General features: G+C 35.7%; 2 protein-coding genes, 1 long non-coding RNA gene and 1 pseudogene across 4 annotated transcripts in view; 2 read left to right on the forward strand and 2 right to left on the reverse strand.

Annotated features, from left to right (window-relative positions):
• Positions 1-1,565: 1,565 nt before the first annotated feature.
• Positions 1,566-3,117, reverse strand: LOC106314206 (annotated as a pseudogene).
• Positions 3,118-4,395: 1,278 nt separating this feature from the next.
• LOC106317313 lies at positions 4,396-7,091 on the forward strand. Its single transcript, XM_013755153.1, has 9 exons — positions 4,396-4,595; positions 4,780-4,967; positions 5,047-5,322; positions 5,399-5,457; positions 5,556-5,592; positions 5,693-5,764; positions 5,846-5,996; positions 6,073-6,249; positions 6,702-7,091. The coding sequence occupies exons 1-9, from the start codon at positions 4,410-4,412 to the stop codon at positions 7,083-7,085; spliced, it is 1,530 nt and encodes a 509-aa protein (XP_013610607.1). The 5' UTR covers positions 4,396-4,409; the 3' UTR covers positions 7,086-7,091.
• Positions 7,092-7,649: 558 nt separating this feature from the next.
• The window catches only part of LOC106313756 (adenylyl-sulfate kinase 4, chloroplastic-like), a 13,331-nt gene continuing 7,229 nt past the window's right edge, over positions 7,650-13,751 (reverse strand). The window contains exons 2-6 of the mRNA XM_013751660.1: positions 8,723-8,854; positions 8,167-8,435; positions 7,992-8,076; positions 7,858-7,904; positions 7,650-7,772 (exon numbers count right to left, since the gene is read on the reverse strand). Of these exons, the coding sequence (XP_013607114.1) occupies positions 7,650-7,772; positions 7,858-7,904; positions 7,992-8,076; positions 8,167-8,435; positions 8,723-8,854 (656 nt within the window). The remainder of the gene's footprint in view (positions 7,773-7,857; positions 7,905-7,991; positions 8,077-8,166; positions 8,436-8,722; positions 8,855-13,751) is intronic.
• LOC106313757 lies at positions 10,628-12,342 on the forward strand. Of its 2 annotated transcripts, none has more exons than XR_001264478.1 (4): positions 10,628-10,920; positions 11,403-11,520; positions 11,585-11,822; positions 11,900-12,342. It is a non-coding gene; the product is annotated as an uncharacterized LOC106313757 (long non-coding RNA). The 2 variants fall into 2 exon arrangements; XR_001264479.1 differs by having other exon boundaries at positions 11,457-11,520.

Here is a 13,751-nt window from a genome sequence, read left to right on the forward strand (position 1 = left end):
TTAGCCGGGCGCCTAGAGTTTTTGAACATGGGTAGTAATAGGTTATACAAGAAGAATACGTCACGTCTAGAGGGACTAGATGGATTCTGATTGGGTTTCTGAATTTTATTTACAAACTATGGGTATTCCGGCGCTACGCGCCGGGTTCGTACGTTTTGTTGTCTAATAAGTTGTTAAGAATTTGGTTGAGTAATTTGGTATTGGTTAGTGATAGTAATATATTTGTCTCTTTTGAAGTCGTTCATGGAAAAGATGAATATTGTAGTTTGCTGGAGATTGGGGTGAAAGTAATTCTTAGATCTGTTGGAGCTTGGGTTGAAAGTTATTGTTTTATAAGGACGTGGGTTCAGAGGATATTGCATGGGTACAGAAAGAAAAGGGTTAATAAATATAATATATTATTGATTAATTGTAGTTTTGTTTGAGCACTTTATAAGAGATAGCAAACAAAGCATAGAGATACAAAGTGAAGATCAACAGAAATCTAGAATTCGGTAGCATCGATCCATTATCATAAGGATACGATGTCATTGTTTGAGAGCTTAACTTGGTACTTGGTACATGCTGAATATACCAAGATAGATTTTATGGCATTGGTGATTTTATATTTGTGGTATGTAAATTTGAGTTTCTGATTTGGAAACGGAATGGTTTAATAAATATAGAAATTTGTAATTTTGAGAAATTAAAATATCTAAATTGTGTGAAAGGGATAGAAAAATATTAAAAAGAAAATATCTTATTGAAGACAATAATGACAGAAGTTATATTGTAAATGAGAACCCAATAAAGCCTTTTATTTTATTTTTATTAGGCAGACATCAGATGTTATGTTGCGTTTTGTTTTTCGCTTTTTAGCGGATAGAGCCGGTGTTGTTCTAAACATTGTTAATATCATAATACATAGAAGTCAGTATAAATAACACAGATCCTTAAGTTCTAAACGTATAGATAAAGATAATGCAAATGGTTGACACCTTAGAGTAAAAACGATCAAAATCAAACAAAATCAAAAATTTATTATATTTAGTTAACCGGTTCTAAATCAAACAAAACAACAATCTAGTATAACTGTTCTGAACTAAATAAAACTAATAAATATGAAAATTATAAACAGATTTGATTTCAATTTTTGTAATCATAGAATGAAAACAAAATGAACCGAGTTTTGTACCCCACGTTTCTCCATGGGGAAGTGAAGAATACCAACATCAGAATGAGGAACAAAAGAGGTCCCTGAAAGAGATACCTTGCCAAGGAAGGAACGTCCATTAGTAGGTCTGTTTTGACTATAAGCCTGACCTTCAAGAGTGAGATAGTGAAGCCCAATTTAATGACGGATTAAAGAATCCGGAAGACGTTACGGCTCGAGAAGGGAGTGGTGTTTCATCGGTGTGTGGGTTCGGCGAAGAATCAGCCAGAATAAGAAGAACGATGAAGATCCCTAATTCAAATGGGCCACAAATAGGAAACATGCTCAATTATTTAAAAAAAGAAGTGAGGCCCAATTCTAACACACAGCATTTCACCGCAACAGAACAGATCGCGCGTGAACCGTAGGGATATCAACGCGTGAGAAACACCATTATCACAGAATATCGACACGTGTCGCGAAATGCCCCACCAAGTGTCCTGAGATGTCGCATGTGGTAATACTTCACGTTACTGTCGCTGAGCGCATCCTGAAGTACATCTTTCTCACCAAGTGTCTCCTAGTACCCTGCAAATGCAATGAGTTGCACCACTCAGATCAATCTAAGGTAACAGATTCCAAGTTCAAAATAGAGAGAAAATAGCTAATGACTTACTGTTCCCAGTGACCATGATCTCCGGGTCCTTATAGTTCTCTTTGATGTATTTCAAAACTTTTCTTAATCCATCAGCTCACACTGGATATTTGGAAGTAGCCGGCTGAAACATCATCAGATAAAACAAAGAGAAATTATACCTGAGAACCAATCTTGTACCCATCTGGATTTTGTGCTACAGGTAAAACAAAAGAGAAGATTAGAAAGAAGAACACTAACCATCAAAAACAAACGTAATGGTTAGAAAAGCAGAGCATACAATGTAATTTGAAGCGAGAATTCACAGCTCGGTTTCTCTTGATCAACATTGTCCACATGAGCAACAAACGCAGAAGTAACTGATACCAAAAAAATCATAAGAGCCCTTCAGTTTCATCTTCTGCTCAGTGTAAACGATCATAATCTAGCACCAACGCTATCTTTCATGGTCAGAGGGTAGTCTCCCTGTGTTACTGATTCCAAATGCCTGCAAGAAACTATCAGAATCCAAACTCAAAAACGCTAATTTTTTTCTTAAAGACACTCACCAGCCTAAAGTGAAATCCAATGCTCTCTTCACTATCTCCTCTGAGCTGGACTTCTTCTCGTAAGGCTCAAACCACATTGGACTCTGGACTATACCAATGTTCCCATCTTTGCACTGTTTTGATATGAATCCACACGTTAGATCAATAGAAACTTTAATATATATTGGTTCTTAAAGAGATATCACCTTTGCACATTTCCTAAACTCTTCCACAGCTTCAGCATGAGCCAACAACAAGTTGTGACTTAAGGTGTAGACTTCACCTCCAACGCATTTCTCATTGACGTATTTAGAAAATCTTCCTGGTGCTTTCTCTGCAGTGTCGTATCCACCAAGGCTAGACTCATAAGGCTCGTTTACGGTAATCCAATGCTTCACTCTATGACCATATTCACTGAAAGCAAATTTTGCAAATTCCCCGAAGTCATCCCTATCCATAAAATGAGTATACAGATCAATGATCAGTGCCTCGGGCAACATAAACCACAGACCTTCCCATCAATCAAATTAAGATTATTGTTGATATCAGAATAATCACATTCTTCTTGAAATTCACATAACGCATAAACAATACCATCTTCTCCGCAAAAACTTTTTAAGATCTCGTTACTCTCTTCAATAACCATGCGATGACTTAAACAAATTGGTTAAGCAGACAACGAAGTTAACCACTGTGAGTCCTTTCTCCATGAGTTCAACTACATTCTTGTATTCCATCCTCCCTCTCATCGCAATCATCTTCTTTAAGTAACCAACATAGAGCTGTAGAACTTCCTCCTTCATCCCCAACGGTGTATAGTCACACGAATTTCAGAATGGTTAGATGATCCATCTGATCAGTGGCCGCCAAGAGCTCTCCTTCTCATTTACTATGGGAAGAACACGATCTATGAATTCAGAAAATGTACGATTTTGTTTGGGTTCACAGAAGATGTGTATATATAATGTATGAAAATAGCTGAAACTGGAATGAAAGCTGCACTGAAGAATAAGTAGTGGGATTGCTTGAGTTATTGATATAATTGCAAAAAGTTACGGCGTCACAAAAGGGCAATAGGAAGCGCAGACGGTGAAACTGTATAACGGCGGATTCATTAACTTGAGAAGATTACAAAAAAGGTAAGGAATGGGCCAAAATATATCGGGCCACAATATGCTATGAATAAAACTCCATAATCATAATACACAATATTCAGTCTGCAATGTCCAAAAGTAGCATCGAAATGAGAGTGAAAAATATGATGACACGTGTTGGGATTTGCCCTTCCTTCTATGCTGATGTGGCTTAATGAGGAGAGACCAAAGTCTCCTTTATTATATAAGATATAGTAATTGTAACTATTAAAACCCCAAGTAAACCGCTCAAACTATTATTCTGATTGGGTTTCTGAATTTTATTTACAAATATAGTAATTGTAAACTATTAAAACCCCAAGTAAACCACTGAAACTATTATGTAGTCAGGAAAATTCTCAAATTCAAACTGTATTTTTGTGAGAGAACTGTCTCGACCTGGTTCATCATCCACTGAAACAAATGTCATGCTAAGAGTCTGTAGTAGTCTACAAACACACGACAACACCAATGTGATATTTTCTATACATTATCCAAGATTTAAATTAGTAAAACGACCAAAAACAAGTGTTATGTGAATGAGAATCTCAAAAACACTTTCATATGAGATGGATGTGGAATCTTTGTAATACACATTTTGGGCCGAGCTCATATACACCAGGTCGCAAACCAGGAGTCTGGTTATATATATTACTTACCTACATACTTTAGTATCATGTATAGTTTGATCTTTTTACCTTTTTAGCAAAAGAGAAAACAATAGAAAAAAAGAAAGAGTCAAATATAAAACCCACAGAAAATTCCCCCAGATACGTTACTCTATAATCACTCTCCTTTCTTCAATTTAACAAACAAAAAGAAACAAAACTTTTAAGAACAATCTAGCCACAAGCTATCCTTAATTACCTTACTAAGTAAGCCAAAACACACGAACAAGAAAAACATAACAATAATAAATAAAAATATAAGTAACATGATTTTCGATCATCAACTTCTCCACCATGACAAAACCAAGAAACATCGGAGTTCTGTCTAAGCTCCTTTTAACGGCCTTGATTTCTCCGATTTTAGCAGTTTCCAGTTTATCAAACGGTGGAGATCATGAGAGGTTTAAGAGACGTGATCCTCTTAACAGCTTTACGTATTACAACGGAAGTTTCGACGTTAGAGACAAACATTACTGGGCAGTGAGTCTCTCTTCCCATTTTGTGACTAACATTTAGGTCGACACGAGAATTAACATGTTAATAATTTTTTTGTCGCTCTATAACTAAAAGCAACATGAATTTATGTTAATAAACCAATGTGTATCATAGTTTATAATAGCATAATTAACTAATATTAACATAATGTTAATATAATTTATATCAGGCTACGGCATTTACCGGAATACACGGTTACTCCGTCGCCGGAGTGTTGCTTATTGCCGGCGTCTGTTTCGGACTATACCTAGCTTTCTCCGACAAAAGAAGACGCGTTTCTTCCACGCGATGCCCATATCTGGACCGTTACTATCTTCCTCTCTTTTTACTTCTCCTCCTCTTCATGTTTCTCTCCATGTAAGCTTTTTATGCACATGCATGTTTAATTTACTAAACGTTGGAATATCAATAATAAATGAAGAAAAAATGTAACTAGGGCAGCGTCAGGAATAGTTATAGCAGCGAACCAGAGCTCGAAGAACAGAACTGAGGAGATGAAAGAGACAATAGACAAAGCAGGAGAAGATGTTGATAGAAACATACGTACAGTGATAACATCGCTAACGAGAATACAGTACTTGTTGCGTCCGTACGATCAGAAAACGACTCAGCTGCTTAATGTCACTAGCCATCGACTCAGAAAAGGATCTCTGCTTATTCAAAGCTTTGTTCACACTAACAGTCCCACCATTGATCTCGCCATCAACATCTCGTAACGTTATATATAGCATCTTCTCGTTTTTGTTTTTGATCTTCTCCGTTTCAAATTCTGCTCTTTTGTTTCTCAGGTATGTAACTCATCTTATGATTGCATCAACTAACTTGTTTGTTCTGCTTCTGGCCTTTGGTAAGATCATTTAAGTCAACTCACTAAAAGTTATGACAACTTGATCATCTTTTATGTGCCCAATGATTTAATGATTTTGTCTTTTTTTACTATCTCAGCTCCTATCTTGCTTCATTGGCATCCTGGATTCATTATGTAAGCAATCAAGTTCGACTAAACATTTTTCTTGTTAAGTTTTGTAAAAAAAAAATATTATTTATGTTTTTCTTTCTTGTTTTAATTTGTTCCTGAAAAGGGTGATATTCTTGTGTTGGATCTTAACCACTCTTTCTTGGGTTGTAACTGGCTTTGATTTCTTCCTTCACACGTAAGCTTAAACAAACCCTAAAAGAAGCATTCCAAGTTTGCTCCTAATTTACCCTTACTCCTCGATTCACACTCAATGCAGATTCGTAGAAGACGTTTGTTCAGCTTTCAGTGGTTTTGTACAAAACCCACAAAACAATACATTGTCAAGTCTTTCCCCTTGCATGGATCCTCTTCACTCTGATAAAACCCTAATAGAAGTCAGCTCAATGATCCGTAACTTCATCACTGAGGTAAAAAATCATCGATCAAAATATTGTAAGATATTAATCCTCTATTTCTTGATTTTGTATTTGTCTTTTCTTTCAGTTAAACTTAAAAGTAGCAGATTCAATGCGGTCTTATTCATTGACTGGTCGGAGTAATACTGCATCGCTGATACCAAAATCTGGACTGGTATGTGATCCGTTTGCTGGACAACAGATTAACAGCTACACACCACAACGCTGCTCCAATGGAGCCATTCCAATAGGCGAGTTCCCAAAGGTAAGTCCTTTAAAAAAAATTCATTTATTTAGAAATATCTGATAATAGATCAGGTTTTGGGTCAGATCGATATACTATCGGACTCTAATACCATATTTAGTTAGATATAGAATTACAACATAAAACCAAACCAATTGACGATAAATTGATTGAACCATATTTGTTTATATATTACTTATTTCAACTTCCGATGTGAGACTGTTTGGTTAGATTTATCTTTGTAAGACACAAATGAACAAAATATATATATATTTTTTTGTTAATTATGTGAATCTCATTACCAAAATAATGAATCATGGAGATACAATTGGTTACGAAATAATCAAAACCATATGAATCTAAGCAGCTACTTAAAGCATGGATCTGTGAAAGCCTCCAAAAAAAGCTAAAAAAGACATTCACCGATAAAAAAGCTAAAAAAGACATTCACAAAATATCCTTTGTGTTCTTAGGTTCTTTCGAGATTCACATGCCACGACAAAGTTCCACCGGAAACCTGCAGAATTACTGGGAAGTTCATCCAGGAAGCAGCTTACCTAAGAGTCTATGCTTACAGTGACTCAGCTCAAGGGATGCTAGCCATATTGCCTTCTCTTCAAAACCTAACACAATGCCTTTACGTGAAAGACACGTTATCGAGCATCGTCTCTAACCAGTGTAAACCCCTTAGGGCTTCCATGTATCGGCTTTGGGCATCGATGCTTGCTCTCTCTCTTGTCATGAAGGTTATGGTGTTGCTCTTCCTCGCTAAAGCTTTCCAAGAGAAGGGAAAGAGTTTTGCTTGGTTTTCGATTTATCCAACTTCTTCTGGAAAAACACGACAAGTGAATATATAGAGTGGTGACTGGTGAGTGTGTATATGCATTGATTCTGTTTTGTATTTACTAATTTTTTTTTAATAGTATTTAAAGAATTGGAAGTAGGACACAAAATGTATCAAATTTGCATGTAATAAGTGTGACTCAACAAGTATTTGTCATACGTTTTTTCATTTGTTTCCATTGAAGACGAGAGAAGTTTAATTTTGTCTAGTTGAATCTAAAAACAATTAACGCAAGAGAAGAAAGGTGGAGAACCAATGGCACTGATTAATTAATTAGTGGAAACTCTCGAGTGGTTTTATTATGTTGCAAGTAGAATTGCTAGAGACAGTAAATGGCATGCATGATCTACCTTATTGTTAACGTGATTCTTTCTTTTTTTGGATCAAATTGGTAACGTGATACTTATTGGTCACATTCCAACGGCTGAGACATGTTAAAATAATGATTTTACCATCGCATTCAAACAATTAAAATACAGGTTGATGATTGATTATACATGACATGAGAGAATACTTTTGAGCAGATTACAAGATATGTAAATAAATATCAATCATTATGTGACTTTGAGGAGTGTTTCTATGACGGCTTGGGGTATCCATTTTGGTCTAGGTAGGAGACAACAATATCTGCCATTTCAGGTAAAGATGAAGAAGAAGAAGAAGAAGAAAAACCCTTGTCTTTGTTGTTTTGTATCACAATCTGCAAAACTTAGTAGGCCAATGATTCAGGAGAACAAGAATAAATAGTATATGATCATGACTACAGTACATATATGTATACAAACCTCGTAATTCAAAGGTGGTTCATATGGATCGTCTATTCCTGTGAAACCTGAAGGAGAAATGATTTTCATGAAGGTATAGCTCAATTTAGAAGATCAAACAAGCTAGGTTAAGTTGAAAAAGATGCAGATGCTACCTTTGATTTCGCCAGCGCGTGCACGCTTGTATAAGCCCTTTGGGTCTCTAGCTTCACAGACATGGAGGGGCACATCCATGAATACCTAACAAAAGAACCAAAATAAAGGAAGACGTTAAATATATAGGGTTAAGTGTCCATGCTGTTGACTCTGCGCTATGAATTATTGCAAAACCTCAATAAAATCTCCTTCTGGTAACAATGCACGACAAGCAGCTCGTTCCTTCCGGTAAGGAGATATGAGACTAGCAATACATATTATTCCAGCGTCTGCAAACAACTTAGCAACTTCACCAACTCTTCTAACGTTTTCAGCTCGATCTTCTGCTTTGAAACTAAGATCGCTGTTTAAACCATGTCGAACATTGTCACCATCAAGGATATATGAAAGCTTTCCAAGATTGTACAAAGCTCGGCTAAGAGCACACGCCAGACTACTTTTCCCTGACAACAAAAATGTAAAGAATTCAAGAAGACACCTCACACTATAAGAAAATAAAACAATTTCTATCCATCGGAAAGTCGTAGAAAATGGCTTTTCCTACGAATTTCCGACAAATACGTTTCTTCATATTTATCTTTCAAGGAAAAAAAATACGTCGAAAATTTGTAGGGAAACACCGAAGCTTTTCCAAAATCCTACAAATTCCGTCAGAAATTTCCTTGTTTTTCTTTATAATGTCAAGCTACTCTTAAGAGAGAGATCAGCCACACTTAAGAAGCAAGCAAACCTGAACCACTTAAGCCAGTAATCCAGATGACAAAACCCTTTTGCTTAATCAGTTCTTGTCTGTCGGGTTTAGTGATGGGACAAGCATGCCAGACGATGTTCTTTTGCGTTCCATCGATTTGCTGCGTTTCACCTAGTTATAAGGTAATCTAATATTAGTCCCATATTAGACCATCCGCAATGGCGGTTTATATAGAATCCTTAGTAGCTAATCCTTAGCTTTTAGTATTATAATAATAGTATTAACGGCAAATAAGCTAAGGAATGGTCCGTAATTAAGGATTAAATCGAGTTGGTCCTTGTTGACGTGGCATCAGCAATTGGGTGCGTCGAGTGAAGGGTTTCGCGACTACGTCTCATTTACTCTCAACACGCGAAAAAAAATTCAGAGGAGGCGACAAGGCGATTTTGCTCTCGAAGGTGAAGAACATTAATCGAAGGGTTCTCGACGGTAAAGAGGATAATCGAAGGGTTCTCGACGCAATCGAAGGTAAATCGAAGGGTCCTCTTGTTGATTTATGGATTTACGCTAGGTTTCATGTTGTTTTCCTCGAAAATTAGGGTTGGGATTTGGGTTTTCAATCGATTTATAGAATTTTTTGAGAGAAGTTAGGGTTTGAAAACGGTTTGTGTTTGAATCGATTTGGGGATTATTTTCTTTCTAATCAAGGTTTCAAAACGATAAGGGTTTCAATCGATTGGGGGATATTTTCGTTTGTAGTAAGGGTCTGAAAACGATTAGGCTTTCAATCGAATCGGGTTATACAGTGGAGGAATCTTCTTCTCTTATGTTCTCTGAGTCTGTTGAGCTTATACAAATGTTGTCCAAATGTGCTTTGATTCTGTGATTTGTATTAACGACTGTGTTGCTCTGCTTTCAGGTTAAGAAAACATGGGACGATATAGCTACAGCCAGCCTTCATCATCAGAGGAGTATGATATAGATTTAACTTCGCTTCTTCAAGCTGAAGCTGATCTCTACGCGGACGAAGCTGAGAGTAGCCACAATATAGTAGAGCCGGTTCAGTACCCTCCTCAACCTGAGAGTGATGATGGAATCCCCAAGACCTACTACTATGGTGGTGAGATTGTTGTTGCAACAGCTTACACAAGCAAAGAACCAGGGAGAAGGTACTTCACTTGTGAGAATGCGGATGATGGAGACTGCCATGTGTGGAAATGGTGGGATGTGGCGGTCATGGAGGAGTTGCGTGACTATCAGAAACAACTTAGGGAGCTTAAGGATCAAGCTAATGAGAGTGACGAGAAGCTGGTTAAGGTAGAGAAGACTGTCGGGGAGTTAGCTAAGAAGAAATCTGGGATTGCAAATGGCTATCCATTGGTCGTTTGTGTGTTGCTTAGTGTATTATTTCTAATATGTATGGTGGTCATGTTCAAGTGAGTTGAAGAGAAAGACAACGTCCTAACAGAGAGCCTGGTTAGTTTCGTTCCTTCTGGTTCTTATTTTTTTTTTTTGCATATTTTTGTAAAATTTTTTGACTATTTTATCTCATGTCTGTTCAGGAAGAGCTTCAAAGGATGAAAATGCGAGTGGCTGACCTTTAGAAGGTAATGTACAAACAACTTTCAACTCTCTTTTCTTTGAGTAATTAAAACATAGAGTAGTTGTCATTGCATACTAGTAAATGTTAGACAATTGATTCTATAGGGATAAATAAATAAAAGAAACTAATCTATGAACTAGATTTTATTGATAGATATGTCAATAAATAATCAATACAATACTAAAAGGGGATATAAGCTATGGAGAGGGTGTCCACGTCCTCACCAAAAATCGACCAATAGGAGGTCAGATTTTCGCCACGTCAGCAAAATACTCGATCTCTCCAAAACGCGACACCTGTCCAGTCTATTACTAAACTCTGCGTTTTGTTAAATCAAACTCGGTTTCTGGTAGGTCATTTTTTTTCATCAAGCTTTTCGTCTTTCTTCGTTGAAGTCTCACGGACTCCTCCATCTCGAGTGCTGCTTCTCACGCCGTCTAGGACCTGTCTCGATGCCGCTGCGTCTCTGCCTCCCCTCTGGGCCTCCAACGACTCCGTGCTGCATCTACTCCTTTATGAGGGGCTCTGTATCTTCTCCTTTGACTCATTATACTATGCGACTCCATATTTATTTTCCTTCTCTATCTGTCGCCGGCAATGGTGGTTGAGCCTCTTGGATCTGCTCTGCTCTGAGGTATTTGCAGATTTTCCGTCTCTTCGTTTCATGATTGAGATTTTGATTTTGATTATAATTTTAATTTACTTCTCTCTTGCCTTTTCGTGTTTGTTAAGATTGAATCTGATTATATTCGTGTGTGTTTGGGAATCTGTTAGGTTATGATTTGATTTATCTGATATTCTTATTTGAGAGTTTGAAGATAGGCATGTTGTTCGATTGTTGATAAATGACATAACAGTAAATCAGATTTCATATTCAAGTTGAACCTACGTTGATAGGCTTGTAGCCATCACAAACATCATGAAGAAACCAGATAGGCAATAGGATTTGAAAATGAGAGCAGGAATAGGCTAACAGTGGACTTAACTTGCTACTGACACTCCTCAAGGAAAAAAAAACGTGTCATTGCAAGTTGCAACCATCAAAATTGATAAGTTGCATAACTTCATCACTGTGAATAGATGTTGAGCATTTAGTGTTCTGTTTTCTCTTGACAGTGACGTGTCTGTTACGTTGAGTCTGTTTGACTGGCAAGCTATATCTTTTCACAGCAAGCTAGAAAGTCTTCGGTGATCCTAAGGTTGTTAACAAGTATCAACTCCAAGATTGTAGGAGGTATTTTTGTTTAAATGGGATGACTATAATAGTTCTTGGCCTTAACGAAATCAATATTTTGCAGGGCATCTGTTCTTGAACGCCACATCAGGGACCCATATAACTTTCGACAAAGAGATTAATTTGATCTCAGTTTGTTAGTTTACTTATTCATCACATAATTAGCGAATTCCTGCACAACACTGTATGCTGTTTTCCATTGACATTGGCATTACTCCAGCATCTTCATTACTGAGGGGCTACACTAAGCTTGAGCCTCTAACCATAGCTGAAATGAGTTCATCATCACTGCCCAGCCACAGGTTATATAGCAAGCTTTATTTGTTATAATTCTTCCATGACTGTACTCTGTACGTGATCCCAAACTTTGTAAATGCAGGATATCGCCTTCATATGCACCGGTAGGGGCACTGGGATCAAGATGGACAAAGGCTGGTGTTACGTCTCTTTCTCCATGTGTACAAAGAAGCTTTAGCGGACTGTATCAAGATACAAACATTGTATGACTACGTTGATTCACTTGGATGCTAGAAACAGAAGAGTATAGCTTAATCACAAACTTTCCAAGAAGTATGGAAGAGACAAAGAGTCAATGTCACTGAAAGATGCAGGTTTGCATCCTCAGGCAAGTCTCTTCATTGAGATAAACTAAGTTTCAGATTCTTCTGTTTCTTTCTCCTTAAGTCACTCTTTTTCCATTTTTTTCATCTCTTTTAAAATAATTAGTAGTGTTGCTTCAGTGATCCGATGAACAAGATAACATATATACACATATATTCAGAAGTTGTGTCACATATTTGATATATTTAGTTCTTAAAATGATGAGCTTTCGCATTGTATTTTTTTTTTGGTGTTATATTGAAGACATGAAGATCATTCTTCGTTTCTAGCTGCAACAAATAATTCTTTACCTGGAGAAATTTTGCAGATAAAAAATGTGTTGTATATTGTGAATTGGAAGAGAAAATGTATGAAAAAATACAATCGGCTAACATTTTTAAAAAAATTAAAAATAAAAATATTGATGACAAAATAAAATAATTATATATTGGTGTTAAGCTAACTAAATGATTTCTAACAATGACAATGATACTATATTAAATAGTAAAAATTATAAGAGAAAATAGTGAGAATAATACGAAATGATTTCTTGGATAAGTCATCATAACTTATTACATCATTAATCATAATAAAATAAGTACTATTATAAGTTCGAACATTTTTTTTTATGCCATCTTAACATACGAGAAAAGAAAACATGATACATCAGTGTAAATTTTAAAAATTTATAATAAAATTCACATTTTTAACATTGAAATTTTGAACCATATATATTAACAATACATCAAATGCCCTATAAATAATTTTTATAGCTAACAATACATCATATAGTTATGGTTGTTTGTTATCTTTTTGGTTTAGCCTAAACTTTGGTAGTAAAACAAATTGTGGAATTTATTATTTTTAATTTTTTGTTGATGTGAGTTTGAAAAAAACACAAAAAGAAAAACAGGAATATATATTTCTCAAATGTAATAATACATAAATATATAACCTAACGTATATTTGTAAATATTAAAAAATAACAATTAATATCAAATTTTTATGCTACTTGACTATTTTCCAAAAAAAAAGATAAAAAATGGCTTTTCATTTTCGATTTTTTAAATTATATAATTTGAGAAGAAATGTATTTAAAATCCATTAAATTCAAGATAAGCAAATATTGTGAACAAAGTAAAATATTTATATTTTAGTGAATTGTTTAAATATAGTATAACAAATGCATAATTTCAAAAACAAAAGAAATAGTAAAATTTGTAGTAATAAATATTGAAAATTATAATAAAATAAACTGAAATTTTCATTAAAATTTAAAATGTGTTTGTATTGTTTCATTCATTTGCTTACCCGCCCAATAAAACACTACTCTTAATGTGTTGGGTGAAGCAGAGCTATTGGAGGAAGCCGAAGGAGCTCTTTTTTTTTCTACTTGCAAGAAAAAGGGTAACATTGAGATGGCTGAAAGAGTAGTAAAGTGTTTGCTGAAGCTGGATCCAGATGTGCACATATCTAATGCTTTCTCTTTATGTGTTTTTCGAAGAGGCAGTTGAACAGAGGGTTTTCATGAAGGAAACACGAGTGAAGAAGGAAGTACGTGCAGTTCGATGGAGGTAGATTACAAAGTGATATTCCGTGTTTTTAACGGTTTTAAACTCGTTTTGGAGCAA

Source organism: Brassica oleracea, chromosome C9, assembly GCF_000695525.1.
Source record: "Brassica oleracea var. oleracea cultivar TO1000 chromosome C9, BOL, whole genome shotgun sequence".
Classification (NCBI taxonomy): Eukaryota; Viridiplantae; Streptophyta; class Magnoliopsida; order Brassicales; family Brassicaceae; genus Brassica; species Brassica oleracea.